The 14,344-nt window shown below is 43.2% G+C and overlaps 1 protein-coding gene across 1 annotated transcript in view; it reads right to left on the minus strand.

Annotated features, from left to right (window-relative positions):
• SULT4A1 (sulfotransferase family 4A member 1) overlaps positions 1–8,839 on the minus strand; it is a 32,449-nt gene extending 23,610 nt beyond the window's left edge. Inside the window, exon 1 of the mRNA XM_054399785.1 lies at positions 8,671–8,839. Coding sequence (XP_054255760.1) covers positions 8,671–8,839 — 169 coding nt within the window. The remainder of the gene's footprint in view (positions 1–8,670) is intronic.
• Positions 8,840–14,344: the final 5,505 nt, after the last annotated feature.

Raw genomic sequence — 14,344 nt, forward strand, 5'->3', positions numbered from 1 at the left:
GGTTTTCTTTTGTAAGAGTCTGTGGAAAACTGGTATACAGTACCCTAATTATTTCAGCTCTTGTGCCTCACCTTCCTGGATTCTTCAGAGTGTTATAGAACCTCTGAATAAGGTCAAAGTGATGAGATGCTGGGTGGTACATGATCACTGTTCCCTCCCACTGACATGAAAAATACATTCCTACATACTTGCACTGTAATGTGCTCTGCTTTAATACCTAGATGCTTAACTCAATTTCAGAGCCACAATTTCCTAGTTTCTCTATAAAAATATAGATGGTAGGTGACATCCTTTGTCCAAGAGAGTTGCTTGTCCTTATACATGAATAATTCTGCTGGAGAAGAAACACATCCACATGTCTCCAGTGGAAAATGCAGACAAAAAGATAAGATGACATACCCAAGGTCACAGAATCTCTAGCCAGAAAGTCCTATCACAGTGTACCAAACCTTACATCACTGATAAAGCAGCACTGATGGGACACCACAGGGGGTAGGTTTCTTCCCATCAGTATATGGTGTATGAATCCCTAATGTACCCAAGATGATAAAAGTATTCATTTAATAAAATATTGCACAATTAGAATGAAAAATGATGCATGCTTAATCTAATTCATTCCAATGTTCAAGCATTTTGCTTCCTTTCATTATTATGAAATGAGAATGGCTGTCGGGTTTGGCTGATTTACATTATTTTCTAATTCTTTAGTCTTTGAGGTCATTATTGTCTAGACCAGTCAATAGTGATTTCACATGTCCAGAACACGTATTTTACACAGGGTACAACTTTCTTTTTTCTTTTTTCCCTCAGCCTCCTTTCAGAAAGCACGCTGCTTGAGTTTTCCACTGCCTGAAAGCAGGGAAGCAATTCTGTTAATTTGCAAAAAACCCAGCAAAACCTACCAGGCACCTGGAGATTTCTTCCTCTCAGCAATCATTTGTTCTGTCTCTAGTAACATCGCTTCACTGGTTTGATAAAAGGCTTGTGAAAGAAACAGTATTAGGTAGATAATAAGGAAAACCAAGTTTTCCTTAATGACATATTTTTCTCCTCCAGCTTTATTTCCTGTTTGAAGCACCTAAGGACCTATTCAATTCTACTGTCACCAAAATCAGTTCAAATGCATCAGTGACAAACTTAACATTGTCTTCAATTACTCAGTATTTCATGTATTTATCATTTCTCTGCCTAGCAGTCAGTCAATTCTAGAAGGTAAATAAAACAAAATAGAGAGCTCTTTCAGAAAGACTTTCAAAGCACAGAAATCCAGTGGCCCTAAAGCCCAAAACCACTTGTCCAAAGTGTTGCTTTCTGCACCTAAGTGGTCCTCAGTGGACTGAGTTTAAGCAGAGTATTTACTCCTGTAATCAGTAGAAGGAACATGACTCCAATCATCAGGAACATGAAATCAGATTCAAATAAGGGCCCTATACATCAATTCGTGAAAGGACAGCTCACAAAACCTACTTCCATTACCCAAAGCAGTTTGCTGTTCTCTTTCTGTTTGTGCAGGAAGTCCATTCTTTCTGGCCAGCTGGTAAGAGAACTGGTACACATTCACATTGCATTACATCAGAACAATACCTGAGCTGTATAAATTATGTAAGACAAACCAAGTAACTGTGATGTTACTGTAAAGGAGAAAAAGCTAATACTATGTTCTGATTGTAAAAACATTTCCTTACTTGCTTACTCACATTCATGAAACTGTAACATAGTTTTCCTATCATTCCTTGTCACAGGGAAGAGCTTCTAAGTGTGCCTAACATTGCCTCAAAATGAAGGTAGGTATCAAAGAACAATCTGAAATGTGTTTTGTGCTAAAAAACCACTTGATTTTTTTAAACCAACCTCATGATTTCTCAAGCCATGTTTTTGGGCCAGTAATCTCATGTTCAGTCTTTAAATGAAAATCTATTAAGCTCAAGGCATTAAAATCCTGCAAAGAGAATAGGACTATAAATGCATAATAGTGGAACCCAGCTCTTGTGCAACTGTAAAACTGTTGTTACAAAACAATAACAAAACTCCTGGGAGGAGTTCCATATGACACATATGAAATGAGGACAAATCACCTAAACAAACATCCATGTGCATTCTCGTGTTCACAGAGGAGCCACAGATAAAAGGCCATCACCATACCTCTGCAACTCACCACAGCTGCCTCACATCACTGTCTGACAGCTCCCAGCAACCTTTCAGTCTGATTCTCCCCTCACCTGTGACTGTGCAAATCAGGTCTGAAATGTCAGTAGTGCTAGACCTGTGTATATCTGGGTAGGTGTTAAGAACGGGATTCGTTGTGCTTGGGCTTGGCAGACTGTCACATCATGCAGAGACTACTGATACACAGTGATACACTGATATAACATTAAATGGACATAGTTCTCTGCAGACCTGTCACCTACCTACTGATTGCTATGGCAGGTAACTGCAGATAAGTTAGCTCATAGGTTAGATGTCTACAGACAGTTAGCTGATAGGTTAGCTGATAGGTTAGATGTCTACAGACAGCAAGACACCCCTGCAAGCATAGGTCATGTGCAGCCATGTAGTCTCAGTCAAGCAATAATTGTCTTTATATTGAATAATAAGAGTATTCCTGTGCAACACAATAATCCTTAAATAACCAGAAACCAATCTTAGTGGTAAAGAGATTTTTATAGTCTGAGGAAAATATGAAGGCTAGCATTGCACAAGATAAACAAAGAAATATGTCACACAAAGCACAGTCATCTAGGACAATTTCATTGTGGTATATCTCTTAAATCAAGACATTTTGCCAATATGTTTTTATAACATGGTGCCACAGACAGCTAAGATTGATTGGAAGGTGACAAAACAAGAGACCAGTTTCATAGCCAAAGAAAACCTATGTGTCTACATAGGTTCAAGCCTCCCTTAGCCTTAGGTGTAGTAACTTGTGAGTGCTGGGTCTGACCAAAGAATATTCTAGATGTTGACAAGAAGTAGTCTATTAATTTTAGCGGAGAATCAAACAAGAAAAGTGGGATTTACACTATACCCTCTGTATCTGGCTCACAGTCCAGTAGCTGTGATTGTCACTGCTTTAATGGCCAATAGATCAAACAACTGTTTCCCCATAGCAGAAGAAAACCCTGCGGCACAGAGTGTCCCTGACATCAAAAGATTAACAGGGATTAAGTGGAGGATAAAACAGTGGTATGTATGCAGCAGGAGCAGCATGCACAACAGGAAAAGACAGGAAACCCACAATGTGTGCAATGCACTTTACCAACAGATGCAATGAGGAACACAACCACCTTCTGTACATACACAATCTTTCAAGCAAATAAAATAACAGACAACTTGATTTAACTTTCTTTGGTTGATTTCACGTAACACCAGGGTTAAGCATTAAAGAATCTGGAAGAGGAGAACTCAATGATTGTACACACAGGAAAGCTGTCCTTGAGGTTACTTGCAAATTTGGTGTTGGCACTTCATTAAGCCAAAGCCATCGTATTAACTACAAGTTAATGTATAGTTGTAAAAATCCAGTACTGCAAGGAAAGTTCAAAATGCTATCTATTAAAACAATATAGAACATCTCCAGGAAGGTAAAGGCCAGATCCAGCACTTGCTCTTCTGACCTGCTGTCCAGCACTAAATGCATGAGTTCTTACTAACTGGCTGGACTGGTTGATGTTTGCCCAACAACTGACATTTTCCCCACACACAGAACTTCAGAAAATTATTTGGCAAAATAATCACTATGGGAATAACTCATTTTCTCAAATTACCAGTTTTGCAAAAGGCATTTGTTTGTGGGCTTTGACCCATGAATGCAAAATGCACATTCATTCAGAACACATAAAAGGTGACATTAGGAGAGCTATTGCACTACCACTTACAAGTAAAGCAAATGGACAGATGATGTACAGTCAGGGGTAAGCATCACAGGACACAGTAAAATATGCAGTGGACCTGGACTCAGTACTACACTTTAGGGACTGATTTAATCCCACTGAAATCACTAACCTTAACAGACATCTAATCTAGTTCTTGCCATGGTGACTGAGGGAACACCATGAAAGAATTTGCCTATTCATTAATTCTGTAGTTTAAGTCCCTACAGAAGAATTTTAATTTTCAAATAGGGTACAAAAAGCCCACAGGCCACGAGAGGGTTCAAGAAAAGCTGTGACAGAGGCACAGGTTTCCTGTGAAGGTTGCATCTCTATCTTACCTGCAAAGCAATCTGTTGCATAAGCTCCAATTATTTAATGCCATACAGAAAGGTATTCCATTTTACATTAACAGCTACTGTCAATCTCAGCCTGGCTATTCTATTCTATAAAGTTACAGGCAAGATGAAACTTGGTACTTCATTTCAAGAGCAGTAGCATACCTGGCTTTAAATTATGCATCATATATGCACACTCACATATTACATGTCTAAATGAGTCTCTGGATTTTAGCCAAAAGCTTCTCCTAGTCCAGCAGCTCCCAAAAGCTGTTACCATTGATTAGATGCAGGTGTTAAGAATAATTAAAGATATAAGAAATAGCAGGCACCCATCAGTGGAAATCACATTAAAGCAGAGTCATTTTCCATTAGGCTTATTACATTATTCCCAGTAAGGCCACCGATACATTAAACTTTCTACCATTACTGGACCAGCACTTCCCTAGGTCACTCCCAATTTACTACTGTCTGTAACTATGTCCAAGAACTATCTCCATTCCACATGTTTAGTCTTACAGAGCATCATGTCTTCAAAATGGCATACATACTACTTCACTGAAGCAGTCCTGACCCTATAAACCACTTGTGTATTTTCTTTGCCAGATACATCAGCATATGGTCAATAGCTACTGATGGAGCTTTCTCCCGTTAGATGGTAGCGTAGGGCTCAGTAAGAGATGGAAGCTCTGGCCTCTTGCACATCTAGCAGACAGAATTGTTTATGTATTTTCCAATTTGAGCAGACAGAGAGCTGGTGAAACATTGAACAAAATAGATTTCTTTTAAGAACAAAAAAGTTTTCCATTGGACCCATCTGACATTACTGAGCGATTCTGTTGTCAAAAATAGTCTTGAAATTTTGCTCAAATGTAATCTAACAATGAAAAACAGACAAGTGATCCAAACCATGTCTTAAAGATTAACAAAAAAGCTAAAGTATTTCACCCCAAATAACTACATTTCATGCATGAAATCTGTTTTGCAAATCTACTTTTTTGATTACAGCAACATTATGAAAATTCTTATTTGCTCTAGTAAACAGACAAAAACTTTGTCAAGGATACTGAGAGACAGGAAGATGACACATTTGTTAGGCTAGTGCAGAGGAGCCTGGGGTTCGCAGATTCATAGAATGGTTTGGGTCGGAAGGGACCTTAAAGATCATCTAGTTGCAACCCACCTGGCAGGGACACCTTCCACTAGACCAAGTTGCTCAAGGACTCATCCAACCTCGCCTTGAACACCTCCAGGGAGGGGGCATCCATGACTTCCCTGGGCAACTTGTTCCCGTGTCTCACCATCCTCACTGTAAAGAATTCCCTCCTAATACACAACCTAAATCCTTTCCCTCAAGCTTCAATCCTTTCCCCCTCATGCAATCACTACAAGCCCTTGTAAAAAGTCCCTTCCTGTCTTTCTTGGAGGCACCCTTCAGGTACTGGAAAGGCCGCTATAAGGTCTCCCCAGATCCATCTCTTCTCCAGGCTGCACAGCCCCAACTCTCACAGCCTGTCCCCATAGGGAACATGCTCCAGCCCACATCTTTGTGGCCCTCCTCTGAACCCACTCCAACAGTTCAATGTCCCTCTTATGCTGGGGACACCAGAACCGGATGCGCTGCTCCAGGTGAGGTCTCATGAGAGCAGAGCAGAGGGAGGGAATCACATCCCTCATCCTGCTAGTTACACTTCTTTTGATAAAGCCCAAGACACAGCTGGCTTTCTAGGCTACAAGAGCACATTGCTGCCTCATGCTGAGTTCTTCATCAACTGACGCCCTCAAGACCTTCTCCTTGAGACTGCTCTCAAACTACTCCTCACCCAGCCGGTATTTGTGCTTGGAATTGCCCTGATCAGGTGTAGGGTCTTGCATGCTTGGCCTTGTTGAATTTCATGAGGCTGGCTTGGGCCCACCTCTCAAGCCTGTTCAAGTCCCTCTGGATGGCACTCCTTTCCTCCAGCATGTCAGCTGGACCACATAGCTCGGTGTCATCTGCAAGCTTGCTGAGGGTGCACTGAATTCCACTGTCCATACTGCAGACAAAGATGTTAAACAGCACTGGTCCCAGTACCAATCCCTGAGGAATGCCACTGGTCAGTGGTCTCCAGTTAGACATTGCCTGTCCCCAGTCAGCAGACCAGATGACTAATTCAGAAGCCCTAAATAAGGCACCAGGCTCTAAACTGTATAGGATTAGCTAGCAAAACAAGTTCCAAGGGACTCAGATTATATGCTATCTCAAGGTGGAGCTTGCAGACACTGTCCTTGAGTTCTAAAGCCTATTCCCACAAAAGGACATTGGATTCCTCAAGTCCTAAGCATTCTCCTTCCTGGCCAAGTAAAATACTATGACATGCACTTTGATCCCAAAGCTGCTCCCCCAGCTCCTCCACACAATGTTGTATCTTCAATCTTCCTTTTCCTTCTTTCATAGTGAATGTTAGTAAATCCTCTTGCAGCATGCAATAAACTTTGTAAGCAGACACCTCCCTATCATTGGCCTGAACTAGGCTGCAAAGAGGCCTAATGTGATGTTCCTATATAAGCTGGCTTTCCATAGCCAACTGTACTGCCACTGGAACTAAGCTATTGCCTGATGAGATATTAGTTATAACTGTGCTTGGTTGCTGGAAATTTGGATTAGCTGAGGATATTTAACAATCTGCCAATATGAAGTTGTGCTGCTATATGAACACAAGAACACTGTAAACTCACATTTGCAAAACTGAAATATTAAAAACTGAAAAATATTTAATAGTGATCTTGCTGCACACTAGAAATCTAAAGACAGTTTAAGAGCAATAAAGGTGCAGCTGCTCCCAATCCTAGCATTTTGAAGGCCATCCATCTACATACTACTCCTTATCTGATGTCTGCCTCTATGAAGCATCATTAGTGATGAAATATAAAAAAAAATGTTGAGAAATATTTGAAACAGCTTGAGAAATTACAACAACATAGATGCTGCACTGTAGAAAGAGGGACACCAAGAAACAGAACAAAGTCAGCCATTTATACAATAAACAATGAAATAAGTCAGAAACCTACAATATTCAAACATCATTTTACAAAGGTATTTACAGAGCTAACATCTGTTACCACCAGTGGACTTGGAATTTGCTAGAAAGTGATCATCATATTGTCATGAAAATAGTCACTCAAGGATGCACTTAATAAGGAACAGTCCATCTAGTTTTATCTGGTAGATTGCAAAGCTACCATATTGCCTGCCTCTGTAGGCTGCACTATATCCGTGTCTGGGTTAAACACTTTTGCTTGGAAATGGAGAGGATAAGGAATCAAGAAATGGTCTGTTTTCTGCAGAACAGGTCTTTTAAGGAGCAGCTGAGGGAACTAGGGTTGTTCAGTTTGGAGGAGGCTGAGGAGAAGACCTTCTCACTCTCTGTAACTACCAGAAAAGAGGTTGGAGCAAGGTAGTGTTGCTCTTTTCTCCCTAGAAACGAGTGATAAGGAAATCGCCTCAAGCTGCACCAGGGGAGGTTTAGGTTGGCTATTAGAAGAAAATTATTGACTGAAAGGGTTCCCAAACACTGGAATAGGCTCCCCCGGGAGGTGGTTGAATCCCCACCCCACGAGGTGTTTAAAAGATACAGAGATGTGGTGCTGAGGGACAAGGTTTAGCATCAGACTTGGTAGCTAGATAATGGTTGGACTCAATGATCTTAAAGGTCTTTTCTGACCAAAACGATTCTATCATTCTAAACGCAGACACCCTAACAGTATAAAACAGCCAAAGGTCACATTTACCGGAGAATTTCACACTTCTACTGCTAACGAGAGATATTTCTGGCAACTAAGACAGTGTGGTGATGATGTACTTTGAGCGCATGTTCTCCCAGGACGATCTGGGTGGATGCCTCGGGAGCACAAAACCGAGGGCTATGGAGCAGAGAGCAAACCTGCAGGTCACATCAGAAATCCACCCATATGCTATCTCTGTTTCTGATTCTCTATACGTAACGCTGAGCAACATTTCCCTTGCCTGGAGAAGCAGAACCTTTATCTCCCCGAGGTTGTCAGCAGGCACCAGGATCACCGAGGCGAGGAGTACCAGCGGCAGCGCCTGGCGCCTATTTCTACCTAAACCCGGTGGGTACGCCCCGGGGCAGGAAAGCCCCACCAATGCCTGGGTCCAGGGCGGGCAGTGCCCTCAACTGAAGGGTCTTCAGGGGCCGCCGCTCCAAAGTGCAGCCCCTGGCCGCACAGGCGGGTGACAGCAGGGTGCAGGCCTCGCCCTGGCCTCCCGCGGCGGTTCGCCCCCGCTGCGCACCGCCCGCGGGCGGGGACGGCCGCCTAGGGCCCGGGGCGTAAGGGGGTACACCGCCCGCCCCTCCCAGTGCCCGCTGTCCTGCATGCTGGGAGAGAAGCCGCTCCCGCCACCCTCCTCCGGGGCAGCCCCAGCCTGGGCGGGGGAGGGGGGGGGGGCTCCGCCCGCCTACCTGATTTGGGGTAGGTGACAATCCAGACGTCGCTGTCCCTCACCGGGAAATTAGCGATCTCCTCCATCTTTCCCCGACAGAAGGGCGGCAGCCGCACCCCATGGTACTCGAAGTACTTGCTCTCGAACTCCCCGGGTGTGCTGGGGGTCTCGGCCTCGCTTTCTGCCATGCTGCCGGCCGCCGGGGCGGTGGCGCGGACGCTCCGGCGGGCGGGAGGGCTGGCGAGCGCCGCGAGCCCCTGCCGCCGGCACGCCCCGACGCACACGGGAGGCGGGAGCGCGCAGCCCGCACACGCTGATGTCATGCGCCGCGCTAACGCCCGGTTAACGGCGGGCAGGTAGAGGGTGGCTGCCCTCCTCTCGCTGAGGACCTCCGCTTCCCAAGCGGGCCGCCTTCCTCCAACACGGCGCGGCAAGGAACGGAGGGAGGCACCTGCCAGCCCCGCTTCCATCTCCGCCCGCAAGGCTGCGCGGTCCTGCTGCAGTGCCGCGGCCTAGCCTCGAAGAGTGCAGAGAGAAAGCCTAGGGGAGGGAAGACACTGCAGAAAAGGGGGATCTGCTGGTTACTGAGGCCCGTCACAATGCATGGAGGGGGACCGGAAGATTAACGGAGTGAGTAAGGGGGCACAGACCCACCTTCCTCAGTAACACAGCTCTTTCGCTCCCTGCAGTACTCAGGTTTAAACCTGATGGGATGGAGAGATACCTTTACAAATAAAGACATTACAATATGCAGCACGAAATAATAAAAACAAAACTAGGAATCTGTAAAGAGCACAGAAGGGAGACATGTTGGAAAACGTTTTCAAATTTTGATGGCTGGGGCGGTTTGTGCCATTTCAGCAATTTGACCTCATCCTTATTGCCTGTAATGAACAAACAGTCTTTGCATCCTTAGCACTGAAGCCTCCTCATAGATCTTTCCTTAACTAACAAGGTGGCCTTCGCAGACAGCGTAAGCCAGGAGTAACTGGATATAACCTAAACTTTGGAACTTTTATAAGGTAGTGCACAGGCTTAATAGGCTAGTAAGTGTTAACTTCTCCACCCGGGGAGGTGTAAAGCCTAATTTTAATGAGAATGCGATGCATGATGCAAGGGGTAATACCTGTAAGGGGGGAGACCATGTAGTAGGTGGACCAGGCAGTCTGTACATTCCAAGTTCCTCAGCCAATGGGGAATGGAAGAAGGTCACTTGCAGGTGGAAATTTAGGATAAAAGGAGGCTCTGGCAGTTTAAGAGACCCCACAGGGATAGACCCCACAGGGATATACCCTATGGACTCTCCATTTATTCAAATAAAGTTTTACAGGACTCCTCTGTCGCTTGTGAACACTAACCTGGAATGATGAAAGTTTTCCGTACAAACCCATATCTGGATTGATTTGTTTGTTTGTTTTTTGGTTGGTTGTTTTGGGTTTGGTTTTTTTTACACAATACGATCTTCATCTTAGTTGCCTCTTCTCCAGATCTGGGATTACAGAATCACAGAATGGTAGGGGTTGGAAGGAACCTCTGAAGATCCAGTCCCCTGCTAGAACAGGATCATGTAGAGTGGATCACACAGGAACATGTCCAGGCAGGTTTGGGATGCCTCCAGAGATGAGTACTCCACAGCCTTTCTGGGCAGCCTGTTCAGTGCTCTGCCACCCTCAAAGGGAATAATTATTTGTCCTTCTTTTTCTGTGGAACCTCCTGTATCCGTTATCCCTTGTACTGTCACTGGACACTACTAAGAAGTGCCTGTCTTTTTGCCACCCCCCTGTATCATCTGTATTGTTACTGCATGAAATATCTTGCATTTGGACTCAGGCCTGAGCACCCAGGTACAGAGTACATCTCCCTGTGCAAGTACACAGTACATCCCCCACCAGTTCTGACTTGCTCCCTGGACTTCACAGGCTGGTGTCAGAGCTGACCCATAGAAAGACAGGGAACTGTTGGAAAAAGTTCAATGGAAGGCCACAAAGATGTTGAGGAGACTGGAGCATCTCTTTTACCATGACAGACAGAGATACCTGGGGCTCTTTAGCCTGGAGAGGGGAAGACTGACAGGGAGTCTAATCAATGTTTATGAATATTTAAAAGGTGAATGTAAAGAGAATACAGCCTGGCTCTTTTCAGTGGTGCCCAGTGATAGGACAAGGGGCAACAGGTACAAACTAGAACACAGGATGTTTAAACATAAGGAGAAACTTCATTACTTTGAGGGTCCTGCAACACTGAAACAGACTGCCTGGAGAGATTATGGAGTCTCCTCTTGGGACTTTCAAAAGCCACTTGAATGCATTCCTGTGCAATCTGATCTAGGTGAACCTGCTCTAGCAGGGAGGGTGGATTAGATGAGCACTGGAGGTCCCTTCCAAACCCCTACCACTCTGTGAGTCTGTAAGTTACTGTGTTTGGTGGTCATGAGGCAGCAGAAACCACCCCTATCCCAACACTGCTGGAGTCTGGTTAGTGAGAACAGCCCTGCCAGCGCTGTGACTGGTATCTGCTCATCCCTCAATTACAGCAGCTCCAGACTCTTGACAGCACAGATGAGGCCTGGGGCAGAAGTCAAACAGTACTCCCAGCTGTTCAGGTTATATGAGATCTATTGATGCTTGATGGGAAGGTATAAAAACTCTAACCTCCTTTAACAATCTGTTAGAGAAATGAAGACTGGTTTGGCTGTTTGGTCTTGCACAAATGAAACGCTAGTAGCAGTTCAATGAAATTAAGATTTCTGTGATTTCCAGAAAGGTCAGTGAAGGGTTTCGGTTTACTTTACTTTTATTAGCCTTTTAACAGCTACTTTATTTTGTGTTTAATTATGTATAATCCTGTGATTATGCAAAAACAGAAGTTCTTTGGAAGCTTCAGATAGGAAGTATCTGTAGCAGAGGTGCATTTGAAAGAAATGGAATAAGCACATAAAGAAGAAGCAAGGAAAAAGGTTATGATGATATGGAAAATACACATTTTAAACTTCTAGAGAATAAATTACAGATAACTTCAATTGAGTTTACCAAACTCTGAGCAGCAACTAGCTGGAGGTTGTATTTTCTTGTCTAACTGTCCCCTCTACAGGAAAAGCAACAGTGCAAACAGCTGAGGGCAGCAACTGTTTTCATACTTTATAGTTTCATCATTCATAGATCAATGCTTTTACTGTAGTTTGCTTTGATCATGTTAATACAAACTGCAGGCATTAAAACATCAAAGGTGTTGTTTCATTGAATAGAAATAGTTTGCTGGAATGTATGAGATTGAAAAAAGAAAACCAAACAAACCCACAAAGCCTCACAGCCCCCCACCCCCCCAAACAAACAAAAAAATCAGAGAGAAAACTTCATCCCACAGTCAGTGGTTGACTGGTAAGAATTGCCCTAGAAATTGATAATGGAGGTTCAAGTCCCTGTGATACTTTGTTTTGAGTCAGCTTCTTCAAGATGCTGAAATCAGAATTGTCTGTTAATACCAACAAGGACTTTTCCAATTTAAAATAAAGAAATCTGTAATTAAAACTGGATTGAGAAGACTAACAAGCAGCTGGGCAGTTGGTATTCTGCATTTTAAGATAGTATTGCAAATTCAGAAGCAACTGGCATTCTTGCACTGGTGCCTGGCCTGTTCTTTCCTATGGTGTTATAAATGCTCTGATTTCTTTCTTTCCTTGCTTAACAAAATAATTAAAAATTGCAATTTCCTGTGGGAAGTAGAGTTGCAAGTTGCCTTTGAGGCAAAATTTATTGGCCTTTTCTGATGAAGAAAAGTGTTAAACTGTACTAGTAATAAGTACAACAAAACAGACAAACTTGAATTCTAGTTTCTATTGCTAATTTTTTTCTTTAGCTTTTTAAATTCCTAACTCAGTCCTTAGGCATGGATATGGTGTTGCTCTACAGATCAAGTGAAAAAGCAATTGGAGCTCAATGTGGCTACGAAACCAGGTGCTGTGCTCTTGGAAAGATCATCCCTGTGTAAATCCTAATGTGGTGATACCGGACCTGTAGTGCACAAATTGCACAGCTGCTGATGTATGCATGTGGATATTAAAGCATCCAGGGTTTGCTCCATGCCCTGTGCTTACTCAGGTCTGGCATACCTGAGACACATCATCCTCACTGGGAATTCAAAGACAGCTGAACTACAAAAAGTCATTTGTTTGGGAAGTTCCCGTAAAGACTGCAGCCAGTGCATTGTGCTCAGAGGCAGTTCTTCATTCACAAACAGGGTGGTCCAACAGAAATGGTGAAGCTGGTATACCATCATTCAGTTACCCAAGGGTATAAGCAAACAACCAGAGAATGACCCAGTTTTAAAGCTCAATAAGTAAAATAAGCTGTAATAGGTGAATCATACTGGAGTGTTTAATTTACTCTTAAAGTAGAGAAGAGTTGTGGAAGGAATCGGAACGTGCAGCCTGGGAAGTGATTTTCTGCAGATTTTTTTTCTATTTAAAAGAAAAATGTTTACAGTATCTCTCTGAATGTGTTCCCAGCCTTTTCTGTAATACTTAGCCCATTCTGCAATGTAACTGATCCCAGAATGTATAGCTACTCAGTGTCCCCGTGAAGCAGCAGGAAGAAACGTCGATGAAAAAAAGTTTGGATTCCCTTACAATGATGTAAACAGACCAACATCATAGAAATCATTGGACTCCCTTCTGTATAAGGTTAAGAAGAAACCTGAGAAAATCAGAAGATAGTAGAAAAAAGGTGCAAACCTCAGGAAAATGTTACCACTTTAAGATCTGTGAAAGGAGTATTTCACCCTGGAAACAAGACTGTTCCTATGCTGGCTTGTTATGTCTGTGTTTCTGTGGTCTGTCACTACAAAAAGCATTCATGTACCTTTGAAGAGTCAGAGGGTGGTTCCTTCTCTTTGGTGTCAGATGTGCTTACTGAAGATGCTGTAATGAATGCCCTTGTCTTGAGATGTGTGCACACTGTTGCACACACAGAAAATGGAGTTGTAGCTTTCAAAATCTATCTGATGAAAAAAAAGAAGACAAATCTGACAATGTTTTTTTCTGCCTTTTTATCAAGCTACTGTAACAGCAACCTGCATCAAGGCTGGAGGAGCATGTTCAACCGTTTGCATGTGTTGAGGTGCCAACTGCAGTTTGGTTTTAGACAGGAAATCTGTAAATGCTGCCATAAGTATTACATGAAGCTGATGTAGTGCTGTGTTGCTACAGAATGTGATATTGTATTAACTTGGAAAACAACTGTGCAGTAGATTGGTGTTTATCAAACACTGCTGCCTGCTAGCCCTTTACCTTTGTTCAGTGACACATGAACCTTCAGGAATGTGTTTTTCTGACTCAACCCAAATATGAACCATAGCTCTGTAAGGTTTGAGCATGTGATTCTAACACAGCAATTAATGCTTCTGCTGAATGTGGTTGACGATCAAGCTGTTAATTGGCATTCACCATCTTTGCTTTGTTGTTGGTGTGGGTTGTTGTTGTTTTTTTTTTATTTGTTTTGTTTTATTTTGCTTTTAACCTGTAACAAGGCATGAGTGCTCTGGCCTCATAGACAGGATATGAAAGAATCTGATCCTTTTTCAGCTAGGATTCCTATATAACCTTAACTAACTCAGTCTCCCTGCACTTTGATTTCCACCTGTCCAAACAGTGCAAGTACCATAATCCACCTCAAAAGGCAGATAAATCTCTTGCCTCT

Source organism: Indicator indicator, chromosome 3 (assembly GCF_027791375.1).
Source record: "Indicator indicator isolate 239-I01 chromosome 3, UM_Iind_1.1, whole genome shotgun sequence".
NCBI classification, from domain to species: domain Eukaryota; kingdom Metazoa; phylum Chordata; class Aves; order Piciformes; family Indicatoridae; genus Indicator; species Indicator indicator.